The sequence below is a fragment of the Salvelinus fontinalis genome, chromosome 42, assembly GCF_029448725.1.
Source record: "Salvelinus fontinalis isolate EN_2023a chromosome 42, ASM2944872v1, whole genome shotgun sequence".
In the NCBI taxonomy this organism is placed as follows: Eukaryota; Metazoa; Chordata; class Actinopteri; order Salmoniformes; family Salmonidae; genus Salvelinus; species Salvelinus fontinalis.
This window is the reverse complement of record NC_074706.1, coordinates 10812533-10835341: the sequence shown is the minus strand read 5'-3', so window position 1 is coordinate 10835341 and position 22809 is coordinate 10812533. Positions and strand designations below refer to the sequence as shown.

Genomic DNA, 22809 nt, shown 5'->3' with positions numbered 1-22809 from the left:
TTTCTAAGGTCTTCGAAAGCCAAGTTAACAAACAGATCACCGACCATTTCGAATCTCACCGTACCTTCTCTGCTATGCAATCTGCTATGCAATCGAGCTGGTCATGGGTGCACCTCAGCCACGCTCAAGGTCCTATACGATTTCATAACTGCCATCGATAAAAGGCAGTACTGTGCAGCCGTCTTCATCGACCTGGCCAAGGCTTTCAACTCTGTCAATCACCGCATTCTTATCGGCAGACTCAACAGCCTTGGTTTCTGAAATGACTGACTCGCCTGATTCACCAACTACTCCTCAGATAGAGTTCAGTGTGTCAAATCGGAGGGCCTGTTGTCCGGACCTCTGGCAGTCTCTATGGGGGTGCCACAGGGTTCAATTCTTGGGCCGACTCTTTTCTTTGTATATATCAATGATGTCGCTCTTGCTGCTTGTGATTCTCTGATCCACCTCTACGCAGATGACACCATTCTGTATACTTCTGGCCCTTCTTTGGACACTGTGTTAACAAACCTCCAGACGAGCTTCAATGCCATACAACACTCCTTCCGTGGCCTCCAACTGCTCTTAAATGCTAGTAAAACGAAATGCATGCTTTTCAACCGATCGCTGCCCGCACCTGCCCGCCCGACTAGCTTCGCTACTCTGGACGGTTCTGACTTACAATATGTGGACAACTACAAATAGCTAGGTGTCTGTCTAGACTGTAAACTCTCCTTTCAGACTCACATTAAGCATCTCCAATCCAAAATTAAATCTAGAATCGGCTTCCTACTTCGCAAAAAAGCATTCTTCACTCATGCTGCCAAACATACCCTCGTAAAACTGACTATCCTACCGATCATTGACTTCGGCGACACTCCAACACTCTACGCAGCAAATTAGATGTAGTCAATCATAGTGCCATCCGTTTTGTCACCAAAGCCCCATATGCTACCCACCACTGCGACCTGTATGCACTCGTTGGCTGGCCCTCGCTTCATATTCGTCGCCAAACCCACTGGCTCCAGGTCATCTATAAGTCTTTGCTAGGTAAAGCCCCACCTTATCTCAGCTCACTGGTCACCATAGCAACACCTACCCGTAGCACTCGCTCTAGCAGGTATATTTCACTGGTCACCCCCAAAGCCAACTCCTACTTTGGCCACCTTTCCTTCCAGTTCTCTGCTGCCAATGACTGGAACAAATTGCAAAAATCACTGAAGCTGGAGACTCATATCTTCCTCACTAACTTTAAGCATCAGCTGTCAGAACAGCTTACCGATCACTGCACCTGTACACAGCCCATCTGTAAATAGCCCACCCAACTACCTCATCTCCATATTGTTATTTATTTTTGCTCTTTGCACCCCAGTATCTCTACTTGCACATCATCATCTGCACATCTATCACTCCAGTGTTAATGCTCAATTTTAATTATTTTGCCACTATGCCCTATTTATTGCCTTACCTCCCTAACCTTACTACATTTGCACACACTGTACATAGATTTTTCTATTGTGTTATTGACTGTACGTTTGTTTATTCCATGTGTAACTCTGTGTTGTTTGTGTCGCACTGCTTCGCTTTATCTTGGCCAGGTCGCAGTTGCAAATGAGAACTTGTTCTCAACTGGCCAACCTGGTTAAATAAAAGTGAAATAAAAAAAATAAAAACTGCAGGCTAGTGACGTTTTTTGTAAAGTAGTGTCGATAAAGAGGTTATAAATTAGCTTATATGTGTTTTAACTATACTTAGAACACTTATACTACTAAGTTAACCAATTAAGTCAGTGGTGAAATGCATGCTGCTGTACTTACTCATGGGCTTGTCCATGTATTCATTCACTGCTTCTGTGGTGGTGATGGAGGCTGAGTTGTGGTTGTTGAAGTTGAGGCCCAGCGGCTCCTTGCGAGGCTTCTCTGGAGAGATAGGAGGTACCAACCTGGGTTCATCCTCCTCTTGGGGGAAGAGGTTCTTGGCTCTGGCCGCTATGGAGAGCTGTGACCGGGAAAGGATGGCTGTCTTGGTGGGGGGTGGAGCCTCTGGTTCCTTGGGTTCTGGGACTATACTAGGTTTTCTGTGGAGCACGGGTCTGGGTGCTGGGGTTGGGATGGAAGGAATAAAGGGAGTGGAGGAAATGGAGATCGCCCCCTGGTAATTATTGCCATTACTGGGCTTCTTGATTGAGGGCTTGGGGGCAAGGGCTGGGGCTGGTTTGGCTGAAATCACAGGGGGTTTGAGGTGCACGTTCCTGGGTAGAGGCTCTGGTTGTTTGAACTCTGGTTCCCCATCGCCCTCCTGGCTCTCAAAAGCCTGGATCCGGGCCCGAATGTTACGTTGGCTGTGAAGGGCGGCCATGTCACCGTCCTCGTCACCTTCCTCGCTTTGGTCGCTCCCGTCAGTTGGCGTCTGATTGTCACTAGCGTCACTAGTGTTCTGGTCGCATTGGTCCTCGGAACAAAACACATCTAATAGCTCCTGTAGGTACTTCCCCGAGGGAGGAGCCTCGACTGCTGTGTCATCTACAGAGCTGGAACCACTGTCACTGAGCCTGACCAGAGTCTGAACTTTGACCTCCTCTGTGATTGTCTGTTTGCAGGATTTGGAACGAGGAAGCGGGATGGGACGTTCAGTGGCTACTGGGACTGTTGAGGAGGGGACTGTAGGTTCTAAGAACGTAGTGATAGTGCTGGGTTCGGAAGGTTTTATTGGCCCATCCCATTGTACAGAAACAGATGGAGAGAGAAACCGTGTGTTTGGGGTTGCACAGCTGGAATCTGTTGGGCTGGGTTGGGCTGCGGCTGACTTGGGGTCAGTTTGGTTCTTAGTGTTAGTGGCTGTGGCGTCTACTTGGATAAGACCAGAATCAGATACAGCTGTTGCAGTGGTAGAGTCACTTTGTAAAGGCTTGGGTAAGTATGGCCTTGGTGGCTTTTTTGGCTTTATTTTCACTGAGAAGGAAGAGATTATAAACAATACACTTAGCCTATACTCACACCACACACCACAAATGAAAACTTGGACTAAAAAGTTACATTGTTTTAGTCGTGGTAATACAAGGATATGATATTTGCCAACTATAGAGTTTTCTTGACGTTGTCAGCTAACCCATCTGTAATCATCATTCTCATAAGCCTCACCTGTAGATTGTCTCTTCTCGATTGGCTGTGAGGATGCAGTGCATTCTGGGCCAGCGGCGGTGTCGTCCTCCACAGGGTCGGTCTGCGTGGCGATGGCCGTGGATCTCCGGGGGGCGGCGGTCGGCGTGACAACGGTCTCCTGGGTCTTCTCCTTAATCACCTGGTCATAGGATGGCGGTGGCTAAGACACGAGAGAGAAGGTACACACACACACACACACACACACACACACACACACACACACACACACACACACACACACACACACACACACGTTGACCAAGCAAATGTGTAGCGGTGGGATTATTATAACTTGTATTCTACATGCAAGCTTGCTATCGTCCTACATTGACGTCCTATAGTAGTACAACATGCTGAACCGGCCGTGCTTGTTTCACTGCTAAATTATATGTTTTCTTTGAAAGTAGTTCATCATCTCAAACATTACACTGAAAACTGTGAAAGACACAGGAACATGGTAAGGTGGATCAAACAAAATCCATGTTCAAATCCATGCAGAACACCCAAACTGAACAGGCCAAGAACACACACCCTGCTGTCTCCCCTAGTATTAGAGGCTGATGTTAGTTAAATAAACCGTACCTGGGTATCTGATTGGATGCACCCTCCCCAGATGGGCTGTGAGGGAGGCGGGGCTGCCGTAAATCCCCCAGAAGCCCCTGGGTACCAGCCGTTGGCAGCGAGCGGCTCGGCTGACAGGATGGTGATCTCTGGACGTCTGAAAGACAAACAAGTCCATTACGCACAATACAGTAGACTACCTCAACCAAACGTGACATGCAACAGACTGTTGACACTTGTCTTATGTTGACAGAAAGCCTTATGTAGCCATCATTTGTCATAAATCATTATATAGCTTTTTTAACACCATATGTGGCCATCATTTTGTTTTTGTTAATATGCTATTTTATAGACCATATTCCTTTCTTTAATGGTTATTGACCAGTTGAGTCGAGGACTGTAAGTCAACATTAAACATAAAAACTACATCCGGTTTGTAGCGAGCGGTCGCATTCGCATTCGCTCCGCAGGTAGTATAACTTTTCATTACATTTCATTATAGTACAACAGTTTGATTAGTCTAACCTTAACAATTTCTTCTTAGCTAGCTACATAGCCGTCTTTGTATCAAAGATAATTGCGTAATTATCGTATTTCGTCGTCCTAGCGCAGTCTACACTGCTATCTGCCCAGCAGCTAGCCAGCTAGCCAGCTAGCAAGCTAGCAAACGTCCACCGTCTACCGAATAGCAGCACTGTAGAAACTATTACACTCAACGGAACGACTTGTTTAGTGTAGTGTTAGCTAGCTACATAGTTGTCTTTGCTGTCTTCGTATCCAAGATAATTGGGTAGTTCAGAGTGTGTAGTTTTAGAGTGATTATCTTAATTTACCGAGGTTAGCTAGCCAGCTATTTGTCGTCCTTAACGTAGGAAACACTGCTAGCTAGCCAACAGCTAGCCAACGTCTACCGAATAGAACTTCCGCACTCAACAACCCGGTCGCATTCCGCTGCTCCACAGGTAGTATCACATTTTCATTTCATTACAGTACAACGGTTTGATTTGTTAGCTAGCTAGTCTAGAGCGATTTTCTAGGTTAGCTAGCCAGCTATTGTCGTTCTTTTAACGCAACGTAACGTAATCAACACTGCTAGCTAGCCACCGAATAGCAGCACTGTAGAAACTATTACACTCAACGGAACGACTTGATTAGTGTAGTGTCAACAACGCAGCCACTGCCAACTAGCCTACTTCAGCAGTACTGTATCAGTTTAATCATTTTAGTCAATAAGATTCTTGCTACGTAAGCTTAACTTTCTGAACATTCGAGATGTGTAGTCCACTTGTCATTCCAATCTCCTTTGCATTAGCGTAGCCTCTCCTGTAGCCTGTCAACTATGTGTCTGTCTATCCCTGTTCTCTCCTCTCTGCACAGACCATACAAACGCTTCACACCGCGTGGCCGCGGCCACCCTAATCTGGTGGTCCCAGCGCGCACGACCCACGTGGAGTTCCAGGTCTCCGGTAGCCTCTGGAACTGCCGATCTGCGGCCAACAAGGCAGAGTTCATCTCAGCCTATGCCTCCCTCCAGTCCCTCGACTTCTTGGCACTGACGGAAACATGGATCACCACAGATAACACTGCTACTCCTACTGCTCTCTCTTCGTCCGCCCACGTGTTCTCGCACACCCCGAGAGCAGCTGGTCAGCGGGGTGGTGGCACCGGGATCCTCATCTCTCCCAAGTGGTCATTCTCTCTTTCTCCCCTTACCCATCTGTCTATCGCCTCCTTTGAATTCCATGCTGTCATAGTTACCAGCCCTTTCAAGCTTAACATCCTTATCATTTATCGCCCTCCAGGTTCCCTCGGAGAGTTCATCAATGAGCTTGATGCCTTGATAAGCTCCTTTCCTGAGGACGGCTCACCTCTCACAGTTCTGGGCGACTTTAACCTCCCCACGTCTACCTTTGACTCATTCCTCTCTGCCTCCTTCTTTCCACTCCTCTCCTCTTTTGACCTCACCCTCTCACCTTCCCCACCTACTCACAAGGCAGGCAATACGCTTGACCTCATCTTTACTAGATGCTGTTCTTCCACTAACCACATCGCAACTCCCCTCCAAGTCTCCGACCACTACCTTGTATCCTTTTCCCTCTCGCTCTCATCCAACACTTCCCACACTGCCCCTACTCGGATGGTATCGCGCCGTCCCAACCTTCGCTCTCTCTCCCCCGCTACTCTCTCCTCTTCCATCCTATCATCTCTCCCCTCTGCTCAAACCTTCTCCAACCTATCTCCTGATTCTGCCTCCTCAACCCTCCTCTCCTCCCTTTCTGCATCCTTTGACTCTCTATGTCCCCTATCCTCCAGGCCGGCTCGGTCCTCCCCTCCCGCTCCGTGGCTCGATGACTCATTGCGAGCTCACAGAACAGGGCTCCGGGCAGCCGAGCGGAAATGGAGGAAAACTCGCCTCCCTGCGGACCTGGCATCCTTTCACTCCCTCCTCTCTACATTTTCCTCTTCTGTCTCTGCTGCTAAAGCCACTTTCTACCACTCTAAATTCCAAGCATCTGCCTCTAACCCTAGGAAGCTCTTTGCCACCTTCTCCTCCCTCCTGAATCCTCCTCTTGACTTCGTCAACCATTTTGAAAAGAAGGTCGACGACATCCGATCCTCGTTTGCTAAGTCAAACGACATCGCTGGTTCTGCTCACACTGCCCTACCCTGTGCTCTGACCTCTTTCTCCCCTCTCTCTCCAGATGAAATCTCGCGTCTTGTGACGGCCGGCCGCCCAACAACCTGCCCGCTTGACCCTATCCCCTCCTCTCTTCTCCAGACCATTTCCGGAGACCTTCTCCCTTACCTCACCTCGCTCATCAACTCATCCCTGACCGCTGGCTACGTCCCTTCCGTCTTCAAGAGAGCGAGAGTTGCACCCCTTCTGAAAAAACCTACACTCGATCCCTCCGATGTCAACAACTACAGACCAGTATCCCTTCTTTCTTTTCTCTCCAAAACTCTTGAACGTGCCGTCCTTGGCCAGCTCTCCTGCTATCTCTCTCAGAATGACCTTCTTGATCCAAATCAGTCAGGTTTCAAGACTAGTCATTCAACTGAGACTGCTCTTCTCTGTATCACGGAGGCGCTCCGCACTGCTAAAGCTAACTCTCTCTCCTCTGCTCTCATCCTTCTAGACCTATCGGCTGCCTTCGACACTGTGAACCATCAGATCCTCCTCTCCACCCTCTCCGAGTTGGGCATCTCCGGCGCGGCCCACGCTTGGATTGCGTCCTACCTGACAGGTCGCTCCTACCAGGTGGCGTGGCGAGAATCTGTCTCCTCACCACGCGCTCTCACCACTGGTGTCCCCCAGGGCTCTGTTCTAGGCCCTCTCCTATTCTCGCTATACACCAAGTCACTTGGCTCTGTCATAACCTCACATGGTCTCTCCTATCATTGCTATGCAGACGACACACAATTAATCTTCTCCTTTCCCCCTTCTGATGACCAGGTGGCGAATCGCATCTCTGCATGTCTGGCAGACATATCAGTGTGGATGACGGATCACCACCTCAAGCTGAACCTCGGCAAGACGGAGCTGCTCTTCCTCCCGGGGAAGGACTGCCCGTTCCATGATCTCGCCATCACGGTTGACAACTCCATTGTGTCCTCTCCCAGAGCGCTAAGAACCTTGGCGTGATCCTGGACAACACCCTGTCGTTCTCAACTAACATCAAGGCGGTGGCCCGTTCCTGTAGGTTCATGCTCTACAACATCCGCAGAGTACGACCCTGCCTCACACAGGAAGCGGCGCAGGTCCTAATCCAGGCACTTGTCATCTCCCGTCTGGATTACTGCAACTCGCTGTTGGCTGGGCTCCCTGCCTGTGCCATTAAACCCCTACAACTCATCCAGAACGCCGCAGCCCGTCTGGTGTTCAACCTTCCCAAGTTCTCTCACGTCACCCCGCTCCTCCGCTCTCTCCACTGGCTTCCAGTTGAAGCTCGCATCCGCTACAAGACCATGGTGCTTGCCTACGGAGCTGTGAGGGGAACGGCACCTCAGTACCTCCAGGCTCTGATCAGGCCCTACACCCAAACAATGGCACTGCGTTCATCCACCTCTGGCCTGCTCGCCTCCCTACCACTGAGGAAGTACAGTTCCCGCTCAGCCCAGTCAAAACTGTTCGCTGCTCTGGCCCCCCAATGGTGGAACAAACTCCCCCACGACGCCAGGACAGCGGAGTCAATCACCACCTTCCGGAGACACCTGAAACCCCACCTCTTTAAGGAATACCTAGGATAGGATAAAGCAATCCTTCTGACCCTCCCCCCCCCCCCCCCCCCCCTTAAAAGATCTTGATGTACTATTGTAAAGTGGCTGTTCCACTGGATGTCATAAGGTGAATGCACCAATTTGTAAGTCGCTCTGGATAAGAGCGTCTGCTAAATGACTTAAATGTAAATGTAAATGTAATTAATATCAGTACGTTTCAAATGAAAAATGTGTATTGCACTGTAGAGCACAAGTTCTTTGCCATGGTGCACTTTACCTTGAAGCATTTGGTGTTTGATTTTTGGAATAATGAGGTTATTGGGGTACTGTATTCAATCAGACTATGAAGTATTTTGAAACTCCTCTGTTTACTTTACCTTCTGTCTCTGGTCTGTTCACTTTGGGTGCTGGTTCTCGCTGTGAGAGAAAATTATATGAAATTAATCTCTTTCAATCTGATATGTATTGAATTGAAAGAGACATTAAAAAAACACTTGGGAGATTCAATCATGTACAATAGCTATATACCAGAGGAGGCTGGTGCGAGGAGCTATAGGAGGACGGGCTCATTGTTCCATCTATTCCATTCCAGCCATTACAATGAGCCCATCCTCCTATAGTTCCTCCCACCAGCCTCCTCTGCTATAGACATACTTTAATCATGCAAGATACAATATAAAACTATGAGAATATACCAAATAATGGACAAACTCAACAATGAGAAACTCACTTCGCTTGATGGCAGCTCGTATTGAGGACAGAGGTCCTTGGCTGGAAGAGAGAAGAGTTACCATTGAGGAGAGGAGAGTTTGACTGGACAATAAGATTTCTTACATTTATACAACCTGAGAAAGCAAAGTATAATGCTGGCAAGAGTCAGACTCCACCGGATTACTACAATGGACAGACAGTGATAATTATCCACAAGCCAACCAGCCACCTTTATAGGCTTGAACCAGGACAGAGGAATTCTCAACAAAAAGAAATGACAATCTCAGCAAATAATCCTGACATTTGAAAACATTTCACTGTCATCCATAGGTACCCTAGACTTCATTATATGATAAAGTAAAAGAGATAATATATACCCCTTTACCTCTAAAAGACCTGAATAAGTGCAGAGTAACACCAAAGGATGATAACAACAGTGTTGATAGTTGCATCAAACCTCTTTAGCTGCAGTGGTCCTCTCTGCACTGCAGTTGCCACTGTGACGGCCACATCCTCTATCCCACTCTATCGTCAACTCCAATCCACACAACACAGCTGCCGCTGCATACTGCAACCAAAAGAAGAGCCTACCTCCGGTACATGCGCCTGTTATACGCCAGTAATCAGAGTGAGAATGGGACAAGTACCAGAGACGCAGGCACAAGAAAGAGGACAATCATTAAATAGCAAGCCCTTTGAAGAGTTCAACCCCGCTTGCAACTTTCCACAATCCCTCTCCAGAAAACCCTTAAAACGCAGCAGGACGCAGATCCAATCCACTGAATATCCTTAGGCATCGCCCATCTGTTACTGTAACAATGACTCAGAAATAGCCCAAGTCTAACACCCCCTCTTCTGGCCACCACACCAAGCCCGGGGGGTGTCCAAAAGTGCACTTCTGCAATATAACGACCCCTCTTGCTGATCTGTATTCCCAGGTCTGATCTGACTTCCTGACTAGTGTAGTGTTGGAGCTGACACCGCACCCCTCCCAGGCTGTGCCAGAATATGTTCCCAGAAGGGCCAACTACACAGTCTCAACGGAACGGGGTCATGTTCATTAGGGCACACAATGGAATATGTTTTAAAACATTTTTGCAACTGAAAACAAAAATGTCTTATTGGACAATTCCAGGTGGTCCCTCCAGGTTTCGGTTTGCGTATGGTGCTTAATGAACAGGATCCAGACCAGACCCCCATAGGCCCAGCACCTTCAACACATCCTGCTCATTAACTGAACTGGAGATGTGATGTAAACCATCTGGAGAGGAAGACAGCAACACGCCCCCCTGCCTCTCCCACCACAGCACTACGTGGATAATTAGGACGATTAGTTAAGCCCATAAACAAATAGAACAACAGGGAGGTTAAACGTCCAATAGTTGATCAACAAAAAAAGGTTTGTATTGGAACACGTTGACGTTTGCTGTACTTTAACAGAGGAGGCTGGTGGGAGGAGCTATAGGAGGACAGGCTCACTGAAATGGCTGGAATGGAATAAATTGACGTATCAAACACATCAAACATCTGGAAACTATGTTTCACTCCGTTCTATTTATTCCATTCCAGCAGTTACAATGAGCCCTTCCTCCTATACCTCCTCCCACCAGCCTCCTTCTGTGTCAATACCCTGGATTGGAAGACATTGAAAAGGTGCTGAGTTATCTAGGTAGGGTATACCATGTTGTGAAAGAAAGGTTACAGGGTTGGAGTCAGTTTACTGAATTGAAATGGAATTGACCCTAACCCTGGACGGTAACCAACTTGGCTCTGGGGGCGTCAACAACTGAGTCAGTGTGGTTTTGTCCCCCATTCAAAAAGCTCTGACCTTCGGACACAGTGGACACAGTGTCCAACCGTCCGTCAAAGAGGATGGATCAGCACATTGTTTGCTACCCTGCACCATTCACAACTCTCCCTCAGCAGCGCTGCCTGTTAAAGAGACAGTGTTCTGGCCACTGCAGTCCTGACAGAGCCGTGGAGCAACAGAGGTGGCTAGATAGAGCTGGAACAACCCAGTGTTCATACTGGAGCACGCAACATTATCACAATATTAACACGTTTCCTTCTCTGTATTGAGAAAGATAGACATATTGAAAATACCCCATTTGTAATTCAATAATATGGATAACTTACCTGGAATGAAAAGCCTCAGACTTATTCCTCTCTGTTCGATCTGAAAAGAAAAGTAACCAGAGTTTCCTTTTTAACGGTCACATTTGAAAGATCAATTTCTAACTAAGAAAATACCCTAATTGTGTACAAAAACAAAGCAAGCTGCAGGTACAACGACACAGGACAAGTGAACAAAATAACTATGGACTTTGCCTACCTTCTTGCCGTTCATCAAAACTAATAACTTGATCAACCAGTTACAAAGAATGACATTGACATGCAAATATCAAAAGCATTTAAAAAAACAAAAAACATTTCTAAACACAAATAATTGTTTTGTTAATGCTCTCATCTTTATTTCATCAAGCCAGACATTATATCTGAACCATGATCTGTATAGCTACAATCTCAAAGAAAATCAAATGTAAATAGGGGACCATGACGAATATGTATGGAAAGAATGGCTCTCCCTCATTTTAAAATGAGCTCTCCCTCATTCACACTTTCAATGGCTTATTCTGGACGCCTGACATTTCAGGGTCACGTCTAGATGGGATACAGCTTTTATCAAACTGACGTTAAAAGTGGAATTGTTTTGCATTTTAGCTAACCCTAACCCTTTCCCAACCTTAACCTAGTTCCCCTAACCTACTACGTAAATTTCCTAACCTGCTGCGCAGGTTCTCCTAAACCTGCTATGAAAAATAAATGTTGACAAAAGCTGTATCCCTTCTAGACAAACCAGATTTCAGATGGAGCGAGCATTCACCCAGGACATGCTGTACAGGTGTCATAAATGTGGCATGTCTTATTTCCATATATGAAATCCTCGCAAAAGATACTGAACCGATATCATTCCAAAGTTATGTCATCAGCTTTAAGATATGGTGGACTGGCTAGTGATTAGTGGTCCACAGAGCACAGCAGCTAAGCAAACATTTACATTCATTTGACTATACTAGAGTATATGAGTGTATGAAGCGTTTGTGCCATAGGAACTAAAATAAATCAGACAAGTAGGTCATATGAGGTTATTAGGATCTCTGTGTGTTAAAAATCATGCATTAAGCCATCTTAATATTTCGATGCTCATTTTTGTTAGCATCCTGCTAAAGACCTGCCGTCATCGCCTCATTCTCTTACAACCAGTATAATACTGTTACAATGTCGAACACCACACTTGCTATCTGCCATATGCTACTGCCTCAAACGTATGTTACGGACTCTACTGAAAGCTACTTTGAGGACAAATGTACTTTCTATGCCTGTGCAATGTGGTTGTCCCACCTAGCTATCTGAAGATGAGTGCACTAACTGTAAGTCACTCTGGAAAGGGGTGTCTGCTAAACGACTCAAATGTAAATGTAACATTTTTACCTCTCTATAAAACAAAAAAGGAAGTAACAGTTTGTTAGTTAATCAAATCCTTAGAGACATTTTCACACATTTCTTTGCACTTTGGTCTGTGAGAGATTGTTTACCTGCATCAGTTACAGTGAGAAAGACAGAATGGAGAGAGGTTTTCCAAGAGGAAATCGTTTGACATTTACATACCGGTAGATACAATGCCATACACACACTGGTCAAAGGCAAGATATTCAATATCTAGTGGATTTTCAATATTCAACATGCGCTTCATTTACAAGTTACCGAGCTGTCAGTTGGAATACAGTGCAATCCCTGCTGAAAGTATTGTCTATAACCTACTGTGAATTGTACTGACAACATAATCTCAGTGAAACATAGCAACAAGAGCTGCTCCTACCTGTTAACGTTTTAAACACATTTCACAAATGTCCCCCAAAATGGTGTGTATTATTTTCTTCAAGTCCCTCCCTACTTTTCCATGCTGTGTGTTACTGTGTAAAGAAACAAACTCCATGACTACGAACGACAACAGAGAAAGGGAGGGGTCTCTCTCTCTCCCTACGGGCTGGTGTGTTGACTTGGCCAATGTGATCAAATGGAATGTGGCCATTCAGGAAGTACCACTCTACTGTCACTCTCCTGCTCTACTGAAAAAGGTCGATGGAACACTACAAAAAAAATGACCCTCTGCTCTGATCTTAACAGGCACAGTTCACACAAAATACAAATATGCCAGGATTTCTTCTGGCCTTGCTTGTTACCAACTGAACTAGGTCATGTACGTTATTATAGGGGTTGTTCTGGGTTTGTTCCAGCCCAACACCTGTGTTAATCTAACAAAATCAAATCAACATGTTGTCTTCCTGTGTCAGAGAGAGAGCTCAATACTGTGTATCTTTCTGTCCATCTTCCCCATTGGCAGGGTGTTAATGGTGGGCACACCCATTCTGACGCTACATCTCCGTTGGCCAGATCCTTGTATTTCCCTATTGTAGCACCACTCCCTGCTCTGGAAACATGCATAGCTCTATTATTTGGTCATCGGTCTACGTTAGTGTTAGGAAGTAGGCTACATATTAAAGACCTTGGCATACTGTGGGACTATGTTTCGCTGGATTAGAAGGTGGAGTCAACTGTTACTCTATTCCAATCCATCATAGATAGTACATCCGGACATAGCGCCACATCATATTAGTAATTTAGCAGACGTTCTTATCCAAAGCGACTTACAGTAGTGAGTACATACTTTTTCGTACTGTTCCGCCCGTGGGAGTCGAACCCACAACCCTGGTGTTGCAAGCGCCATTTTCTGCCAACTGAGCCATAACATATCCTCTTTCCTAGAAGTCACTCAGCAGGCCGTGCCACCATTATGAACCACACTTTCACTTTCAGATAAGATATAGCTGTAGAAACCAGGCATAAAAGCACTCCATCAATATAAGTACTTTCATCAGATACTTATTATTGCTGGCTTAGTGAAGAGGCTCAGCCCTCTTTCTCTGAGTGGTGGGAGAGAGACGTTTGCCAGGTCATGGACTCCTCCTTCGGAGGGCTTTTATGGAGGGCTTCCAATAGTAAATATCCCATGACAGGTTATGGACAAAGACACAATAAATGAATAAATAAAAGTATAAGATTAGATTAATAGCCTATTGAATATGAAATAAATATAATTAACACCAAAAAGAAGCAACAAAACAAGAAAGGATGCAAAACAACTGTCTGTATCTCATTAAAGAGAAAATAAATAGAGATATGGTTTTAAAGCTGATTTGCTTGCTAAAAGACCAGCTACAATAATAACCATTGAAGAGAACCCATACAGAAACACCACAAAATGACTCACTATGACACATGCTAACATCACTCAGAACTGGGGCAGCCCTCTGTACAGAACGATTGGTAAGAGGGAGTGTACAAAACAAGCCTCTCTCTTAATATACAAGCTAGGCATATTAGCTTAACCACCTAACTGAGGAACTCAATTTAACCTTGCGCAATACCCTAGATGCAGTTGCACCCCTAAAAACAAAAAACATTTGTCATAAGAAACTAGCTCCCTGGTATACAGAAAATACCCGAGCTCTGAAGCAATCTTCCAGAAAATTGGAACAGAAATGGCGCCACACCAAACTGGAAGTCTTTCGACTAGCTTGGAAAGACGGTACCGTGCAGTATCGAAGAGCCCTCAGTGCTGCTCCTAATTGAGGAAAATAAGAACAATCCTACATTTATTTTTGATACTGTCGCAAAGCTAACTAAAAAGCAGCATTCCCCAAGAGAGGATGGCTTTTACTTTAGCAGTAATAAATTCATGAACTTCTTTGAGGAAAAGATCATGATCATTAAAAAGCAAATTACGGACTCCTCTTTAAATCTGCGTATTCCTACAAAGCTCAGTTGTCCTGAGTCTGCACAACTCTGCCAGGACCTAGGATCAAGAGAGACACTTAAGTGTTTTAGTACTATATCTCTTGACACAATGATGAAAATAATTATGGCCTCTAAACCTTCAAGCTGCATACTGGACCCTATTCCAACTAAACTACTGAAAGAGCTGCTTCCTGTGCTTGGTCCTCCTATGTTGAACATAATAAATGGCTCTCTATCCACCGGATGTGTACCAAACTCACTAAATGTGGCAGTAATAAAGCCTCTCTTGAAAAAGCCAAACCTTGACCCAGAAAATATAAAAAAACTAATCGGCCTATATTGAATCTCCCATTCCTCTCATTTAAAAAAAAAGCTGTTGCTTAGCAACTCACTGCCTTCCTGAAGACTAACAATGTATACGAAACGCTTCAGTCTGGTTTTAGACTCCATCATAGCACTGAGACTGCACTTATGAAGGTGGTAAATTACCTTTTAATGGCATCAGAGGCTCTGCATCTGTCCTCGTGCTCCTAGACCTTAGTGCTGCTTTTGATACCATCGATCACTACATTCTTTTGGAGAGATTGGAAACCCAAATTGGTCTACACGGACAAGTTCTGGGCTGGTTTAGAACTTATCTGTCGGAAAGATATCAGTTTGTCTCTGTGAATGGTTTGTCCTCTGACAAATCAACTGTACATATTGGTGTTCCTCAAGGTTCCGTTATTAGGACCACTATTGTTTTCACTATATATTTTACCTCTTGGGGATGTCATTCGAAAACATAAATGTTAACTTTCACTGCTATGCGGATGACACACAGCTGTACATTTCAATGAAACACACAGCCTGTGTTTCAGACATAAGGAAGTGGATGGCTGCAAACGTTCTACTTTTAAACTCGGACAAAACAGAGATGCTTGTTCTAGGTCTCAAGAAACAAAGAGATCTTCTGTTGAATCTGACAATTAATCTTGATGGTTGTACAGTCGTCTCAAATAAAACTGTGACTGGCATTACGCTGGACCCTGATCTCTCTTTTGACGAACATATCAAGACTGTTTCAAGGACAGCTTTTTTCCATCTACGTAACATTACAAAAATCAGAAATGTTCTGTCCAAAATTGATGCAGAAAAATGTATCCATGCCTTTGTTACTTCTAGGTTAGACTACTGCAATGCTCTACTTTCCGGCTACCCGGATAAAGCACTAAATACACTTCAGTTAGTGCTAAGTACGGCTGCTAGAATCCTGACCAGAACCCCAAAAATGTATCATATTACTCCAGTGCTAGCCTCCCTACACTGGCTTCTTGTTAAGGCAAGGGCTGATTTCAAGGTTTTACTGCTAACCTACAAAGCATTACATGGGCTAGCTCCTACCTCTCTTTCCGATTTGGTCCTGCCGTACATTCCTACACGTACGCTACGGTCACAAGACGCAGGCCTCCTAATTGTCCCTAGAATTTCTAAGCAAACAGCTGGAGGCAGGGCTTTCTCCTATAGAGCTCCATTTTTATGGAATGGTCTGCCTACCCATGTGAGAGACGTAGACTCGGCTTCAACCTTTAAGTCTTTATTGAAGACTCATCTCTTCAGTAGGTCCTATGATTGAGTGTAGTCTGGCCCAGGAGTGTGAAGGTGAACGGAAAGGCACTGGAGCAACGAACCGCCCTTGCTGTCTCTGCCTGGCCGGTTCCCCTCTCTCCACTGGGATTCTCTGCCTCTAACCCTATTACAGGGGCAGAGTCACTGGCTTACTGGTGCTCTTCCATGCCGTCCCTAGGAGATGTGCGTCACTTGAGTGGGTTGAGTCACTGATGTGGTCTTCCTGTCTGGGTTGGCGCCCCCCCTTGGGTTGTGCCGTGGCGGAGATCTTTGTGGGCTATATTCGGCCTTGTCTCAGGATGGTAAGTTGGTGGTTGAAGATATCCCTTTAGTGGTGTGGGGGCTGTGCTTTGGCAAAGTGGGTGAGGTTATATCCTGCCTGTTTGGCCCTGTCCGGGTGTATCATCGGATGGGGCCACAGTGTCTCCTGACCCCTCCTGTCTCAGCCTCTAGTATTTATGCTGCAGTAGTTTGTGTCGGGGGGCTAGGGTCAGTCTGTTATATCTGGAGTATTTCTTCTGTCTTATCCGGAGTCCTGTGTGAATTTAAGTATGCTCTCTCTAATTCTCTCTTTCTCTCTCGGAGGACCTGAGCCCTAGGACTATGCCTCAGGACTACCTGGCATGATGACTCCTTGTTGTCCCCAGTCCACATGGCCGTGCTGCTGCTCCAGTTTCAACTGTTCTACCTGTGGCTATGGAACCCTGACCTGTTCACTGTGATTACTATTATTTGATCATGCTGGTCATTTATGAACATTTGAACATCTTGGCCATGTTCTGTTATAATCTCCACCCGGCACAGCCAGAAGAGGACTGGCCACCCCTCATAGCCTGGTTCCTCTCTAGGTTTCTTCCTAGGTTTTGGCCTTTCTAGATTTAATTTGATTTAGGCCCAGGACTTCAAACCAACCAGAGAGGTCAGAAGTAAGGTTACATCCCATGGAGGGTGGGGCTAGGCTATGAAGGCACAGCTGTGTGGAGACAAGGAGCTAGTTCCCATCCCTAGTCAGTCCATAACGAAGCATCTTCCTCTATATCCCGACCCCGGTAACATGGCATGTTCAGGGAACGTGATCTCTCATATTCTGGGTTTATTTATACAGCGCAGGAATCTCTGCTTCTTCCCAAAACCCCATAAGACTTCCAGGGGTTTTCATATCCTTGTATCCTACTTCCCACACAGGCAGAACAGACACTGATGTCATCGTAGGGTAGAATCAAAGTCTTCCCTATACTTTCTCAAAGGGAGTGTTTCAAATGATTTAGGGTGGGCTGGGGGTTAATGGCTGGGTAAGTGGGTTGGTGGGTGAACGCAACAGCTGCACATTAACTGTGTCCAATCCAGAGCCATTGTGGGTCAGTTTTGAGAGATGTTCTGTAGGAAGTCAAACCCATGGACCAGACAGGTCAGTTGGACTAGCCAGTAGAAATAAGGAACCAAGTCAATATTGTGTGTCAATTATTGAACATAATTGTATTAAGTTAATCAATGAAACTATCTGGCAGAAATACATTTGTTTAAATTGTATTCATTTAGCAGACGCTCTCATGCAGAGCGAATTACAGTAGTGAGTGCATACACTTTCATACTTGTTGTCTTGCACTGAGCACAGCACAACCCTCCCCCCCATGTGAAGCACTATGAAGACAGGTCAGTTGGACTAGCCAGTAGAAATAGATTGTGTCAATTACTGAACATCAATTTATCAGTATTATCGTTAATCAATGATAAACTATCTGCCAGAAAGAGTGAAGCATTCTGGGTGATATTGAAATACCAGCTTTTGTGCACTGCACATCTATTTTCTCTGTTGAGGTTCTACAGTACATTAATATGTACATCTCATTTGCTACAAGGGAAACAGGCTCCGCATTAATATTTGAGAGCCTTTTCATCACACAAAATAAAATAGTTATTTCACAGCTGTCATTACGCTGCCTCCATGTGGAGTCAAATTGATAAGTAATGAATTTGTCGACGTCGAGTGGGGAAGCTAATATTTTACAACGGGACAAAAATGGGACGAGTCAATTAAAATCTAATATGCCTTTTTGGAAATAGACAGTTTAATTGCAAAAATACTAATGATGGTTGGATTTGTATTAAGAGATAAGCCTCAGCTAAGGGAGACACGATTCTTCAAAGGAAGACAAAATATGAATTCCTCCTTCTCCATACTCCTACAGCCACCCGAGGGTGAGAGAGACACAGAGAGAGAGAGAGAGAGATGAGGGGGTCTAAGTTATAGATATATATATATATATACACATATATTCTGCTTGGAATAATAAACAGTCAAAGTGGAACAGATATGTCTACGACTATAAAGACATAACATTGTGAATGTGGAGCGCTCTATCCTTGCATGAAAAACAGACAAGAGGAGACAGACATGTTCATGTCACCTATGAATAACACGGTGTCAGGGGCTGATTCTTAACATGACTCATGTCAAGACATGATTAGGTGATGTCAAAGAGGAGTCATCCATGGGTGTTTGATAGAGATGACAGTCTAACGGAGATCTTGCTCAATGCAAGGTTAAACTTTGGCCAATTGAAAATGCCGATGAAGAACAGTATGCACAAAGCAATCATCAATGATAACATATGGCATCATACGGTGCACGGCATATGAGTCATATGAGATCATGTATATTACTGTATATATATACTGTATACTGAAGCCTTAATAGGCTAATCTCAGCTTGTGACAGAAATAACGTCATATGATATAGCCTAGCTAGCCTACACACATGTGCAGTAGAGTTGGCAGTTGGCACCATTATCAAGTTACAAGACAACAGTTCTTGTTCGCCTGTTCCATCACTCTCTACACAGTCAACCCACCTGCCCATAGGATCAGCCTGATCTCCCCGTACAGACAGCTGCAGTTAACCCAGGCCTGAACGAACACACTGGGCATGGAGGCTTGTGTTGGGTGGGGTGTGTCTTTACTGGGAAGTCAGGTGTTTGCTCAACAGGTGTTGCTGCTTAATTCTCCCCTAACAACACTAGGAAGGTCTAACCATTCTATGGGTCCAAACACATTGTTAGATTGTAAATTGCTCGGCATAGAACCATGTTTAGAACCAGAATTCAAAGGCGAGGGAATGTTCAATATACCAACAGCCATTGAAATGTAAAATAGTAAACCAAACGCAATGACTAAATTCAAATCAAACTTTATTTGCCACATGCGCCGAATACAACAAGTGTAGACTTTACCGTGAAATGCTTACTTACAAGCCCTTAACCAACAGTGCAGTTCAAGAAGAAGAAAATATTTACCAAGTAGGCTAAAATAAAAAGTAATATTAAAAAGTAACACAATAAGAATAATGAGGCTATATACAGGGGGCACCGGTACCAAATCAGTGTGCAGGGGTACAGGCTAGTTGAGGTAATCTGTACATGTAGGTGGGGTCGAAGTGACCATGCATAGGTAACAAACAAACAGTGAGTAGCAGCAGTGTAGGGGGGGGGGGGGAATCAATGTAAATTGTCTGGTGGTGATTTTTATGAATTGTTCAGCAGCCTAATGGCTTGGGGGTAGAGGCTGTTGAGGAGGCTTTTGGTCCTAGACTTGGCGTTTCGGGACCGCTTGCCGTGCGGCAGCAGAGGAAACAGTCTATAACTTGGGTGATCCAGGACCTATTATATAGGTCCTGGATGGCAGGAAGCTTGGCCCCAGTGATGTACTAGGCCGTTCGCATTACCCTCTGTTGCGCTTACGGTCAGATGCCGAGCAGTTGCTATACCAGGCGGTGATGCAACCGGTCAGGATGCTTCCGATGATGCAGCTGTAGAACCTTGAGAATCTGAGGACCCATGCCAAACCTTTTCAGTCTCCTGAGGGGGAAAAGGTTTTGTCGTGCCCTCTTCACGACTGTCTTGGTATGTTTGGACTATGATAGTTCGTTAATGATGTGGACACCAAGGAACTTGAAACTCTCGACCCACTCCACTACAGCCCCGTCAATGTTAATGGGGGCCTGTACGGCCCGCCTTTTCCTGTAGTCCACGATCAGCTCCTTTCTCTTGCTCACATTGAGGGAGAGGTTGTTGTCCTGGCACCACACTGACAGTTCTCTGACCTCATCCCTATAGGCCGCCTCATTGTTGTCAGTGATCAGGCCTACCAATGTCGTGTCATCAGCAAACTTAATGATGGTGTTGGAGTCATGTTTGGCCACGCAGTTGTGGGTGAACAGGGAATACAGGAGGGGACTAAGTACACACCCCTGAGGGGCCCCAGTGTTAAGGATCAGCCTTGGCAGACGTGTTGTTGCCTATTCTTACCACATGGGGGGCAGCCCGTCAGGAAGTCCAGGATAAAGCCTACATACATGTATTCATTTACAACCCTTTCTCTTGATATACATGAAGATTGTGTGGCATAAAATATATGAATATGAACACATTTTAGAAGTGATTTCATCAGGAAATAAAACGACAAAAGCAAAAATATACAGAGACAAAATGAACAGGATCAACCTGTCTGCCAAGTGCCAGTGGTTTTCCAGATGCATTTCCAGCAACACAGTTAGCACCAAATGACACAGCTTGGCTGGCATGAGATGAGGAATATTTTAAGTGTCGGGACATGTACAATTTGTTGTGTCATCCTTCCTGTCTGGCTGACAGAGTTTCAGGGTTTTCCAGGCCATTTCCTTATGGCTGTAGCACTGTTTACTGACTGCTGTATCTGATACACACAGGTAGTTGCTACCAGCTGCTGTATAAAAGTATACTTTCACTGAATGAGCAGTGAGAGCATTGTGTCAACCATAGCAGCTGGATACTGTACTGGTACAGAACAGAACTAGGGATTATTTCTATATAGCACTAGAAACTGATTTGGAGTTACTAGAAGGCATGAGAGAAGTGAGGTGGAGCAAGGGTTTTCAAACTTTGGGTTTGCGTACTATTATTATAATTTTTTTATATAGAAACTTCTTGAATTTTTTTATGTGAACAATTATTATTTTAGGAAAATCGCTAGCTGCAACAGAATACAATCGTTGATACCATTGTATGTCTCTGCATCAAGTATGAAGGAAGTTAAAGGTAGTTTTACGAGCCAATGCTAACTAGTGTTAGCGCAATGACTGGAAGTCTACAAGAACAGTTAGCATGCTAGCTGTTCTTGTTGATTGGACTCAACCATCTGAAGTAGTAATTTTCAGATGGAAAAATAGTTTCAGCGTCAACTTAAACGATCAAAACCAGATAGAAAGCAGGCAGAAAATATATTTTACTATTTATATTTTTGAATAATATCATATTTGAGAACTAACAATCAAATAGAAGCTAGACAGTCAGGGAGAATATCATATTTTAACAACTGGGCAATCAGGTTACATGCCCATTGATTTTGTTATAACGTTTGAGCAGAGGAACACAGCATTAGCCATGGCAAAATGCATAGAATTGCTGGAAATTAGCTTCAAAACTGCAACAAAAAATATCTCAGCTCAATGGAATGGAACAGTTTGTAGAATTGCATAACATTTGCTTCACAACAATAGGTTATATGAATTACATTGTATCATTTCCTACACACTTCACCATATGTTTCATGATGGAACACTGTTCCAAGTTGTCATGTTCATTGGTTAAAAGGTAAAAGTCCACGTTTTGAAATTATATTGCCCCAAAGTGTCAAAAACATGTAGCCTACTTCAGGAGACGCTGTATCAAAATTACAAGAGATTGACCTTGACAATAGATTGACAAGTGGACATACCCGTTACTTGATTTCGGTTCCGTATATCCCTCAACTGCTCCTCCTCCTCTTCTCTTCTGGCTTCAGCCATAGGAGATGAGAACACTGCGGCGCCTGGTAATTTCCGGCAAATTAGAACCGTGTCATTAAAAAAAGTATTGACTGAGGTGGGAAATTAATTTGCCTTGTAAACAGTCTCGGCTGGTGCGTAAAGTGGGGTCTTTTCGAGTTGAGAAAACCCGAAGTAGACCTACGCCGGCCACAGAGTATAACTTTCTACAACTGTGTTTGTGTTAAAGTAATTTTGTAGAATAGGAGGGGTAGTTAGGCTATAGCTCCCTACCTTGTCCGCACCGACGGTAGCCCGAGCCGAATGTCAACAACAGGAACTGAATTGTCTGGCAAAAGCGGTATCACAAATGGAGATAGTGCCTTGGGATTGAGAACAACCGAGTGGAGGTGACAGACCGCAACAAAAGTTTCTCTCCTCACCACAGTGTCTGAGTAAAACCACTGCGACCCGAACAAATAATTGTAGCCTAACGGAGTGAGTGGTCACAGTGTTCTCTTGTGCGTTTTTGGGAAGCTGTTATCCATAAAACATTTTTAAAAACAACATCCAAAGCACCGCTATTTGCCCATAAATACCCAGACAGCCGCCCATAGTGATGATGCTAGTTCACCTGTCATTCAATACATGTTACGGCTTGCAGAGACAGGCAGAAGCTGTTTTTTGTTGTTGAATCATATACAAATTAAAAGGCAGCCTACTACTTTACACATTAGCCTACTAACTGTGTTGAGTTGTGTAAAAACAAATGTTGTAGTTATTTAAGCTAGTAGTAATGATTAGGTATACAAATGTATATTTCCCCTTCAAGGTAATCTGATTTCCATACTGTACGAACTCTTCCCTCCCACCCTGTTGCACTACCAGTGTGTGACTCGCACCTGACTCGGGTGAAGACACGATAGTCTCCCA

General features: G+C 44.8%; 1 protein-coding gene across 1 annotated transcript in view; it reads right to left on the bottom strand.

The window, feature by feature from the left end:
• LOC129840971 (SH3 domain-containing protein 19-like) overlaps positions 1 to 21945 on the bottom strand; it is a 29001-nt gene extending 7056 nt beyond the window's left edge. Inside the window, exons 1-7 of the mRNA XM_055909045.1 lie at positions 21849 to 21945; positions 10767 to 10806; positions 8650 to 8690; positions 8297 to 8336; positions 3723 to 3858; positions 3120 to 3300; positions 1797 to 2930 (exon numbers count right to left, since the gene is read on the bottom strand). Coding sequence (XP_055765020.1) covers positions 1797 to 2930; positions 3120 to 3300; positions 3723 to 3858; positions 8297 to 8336; positions 8650 to 8690; positions 10767 to 10806; positions 21849 to 21918 — 1642 coding nt within the window. The 5' untranslated portion in view covers positions 21919 to 21945. The remainder of the gene's footprint in view (positions 1 to 1796; positions 2931 to 3119; positions 3301 to 3722; positions 3859 to 8296; positions 8337 to 8649; positions 8691 to 10766; positions 10807 to 21848) is intronic.
• Positions 21946 to 22809: the final 864 nt, after the last annotated feature.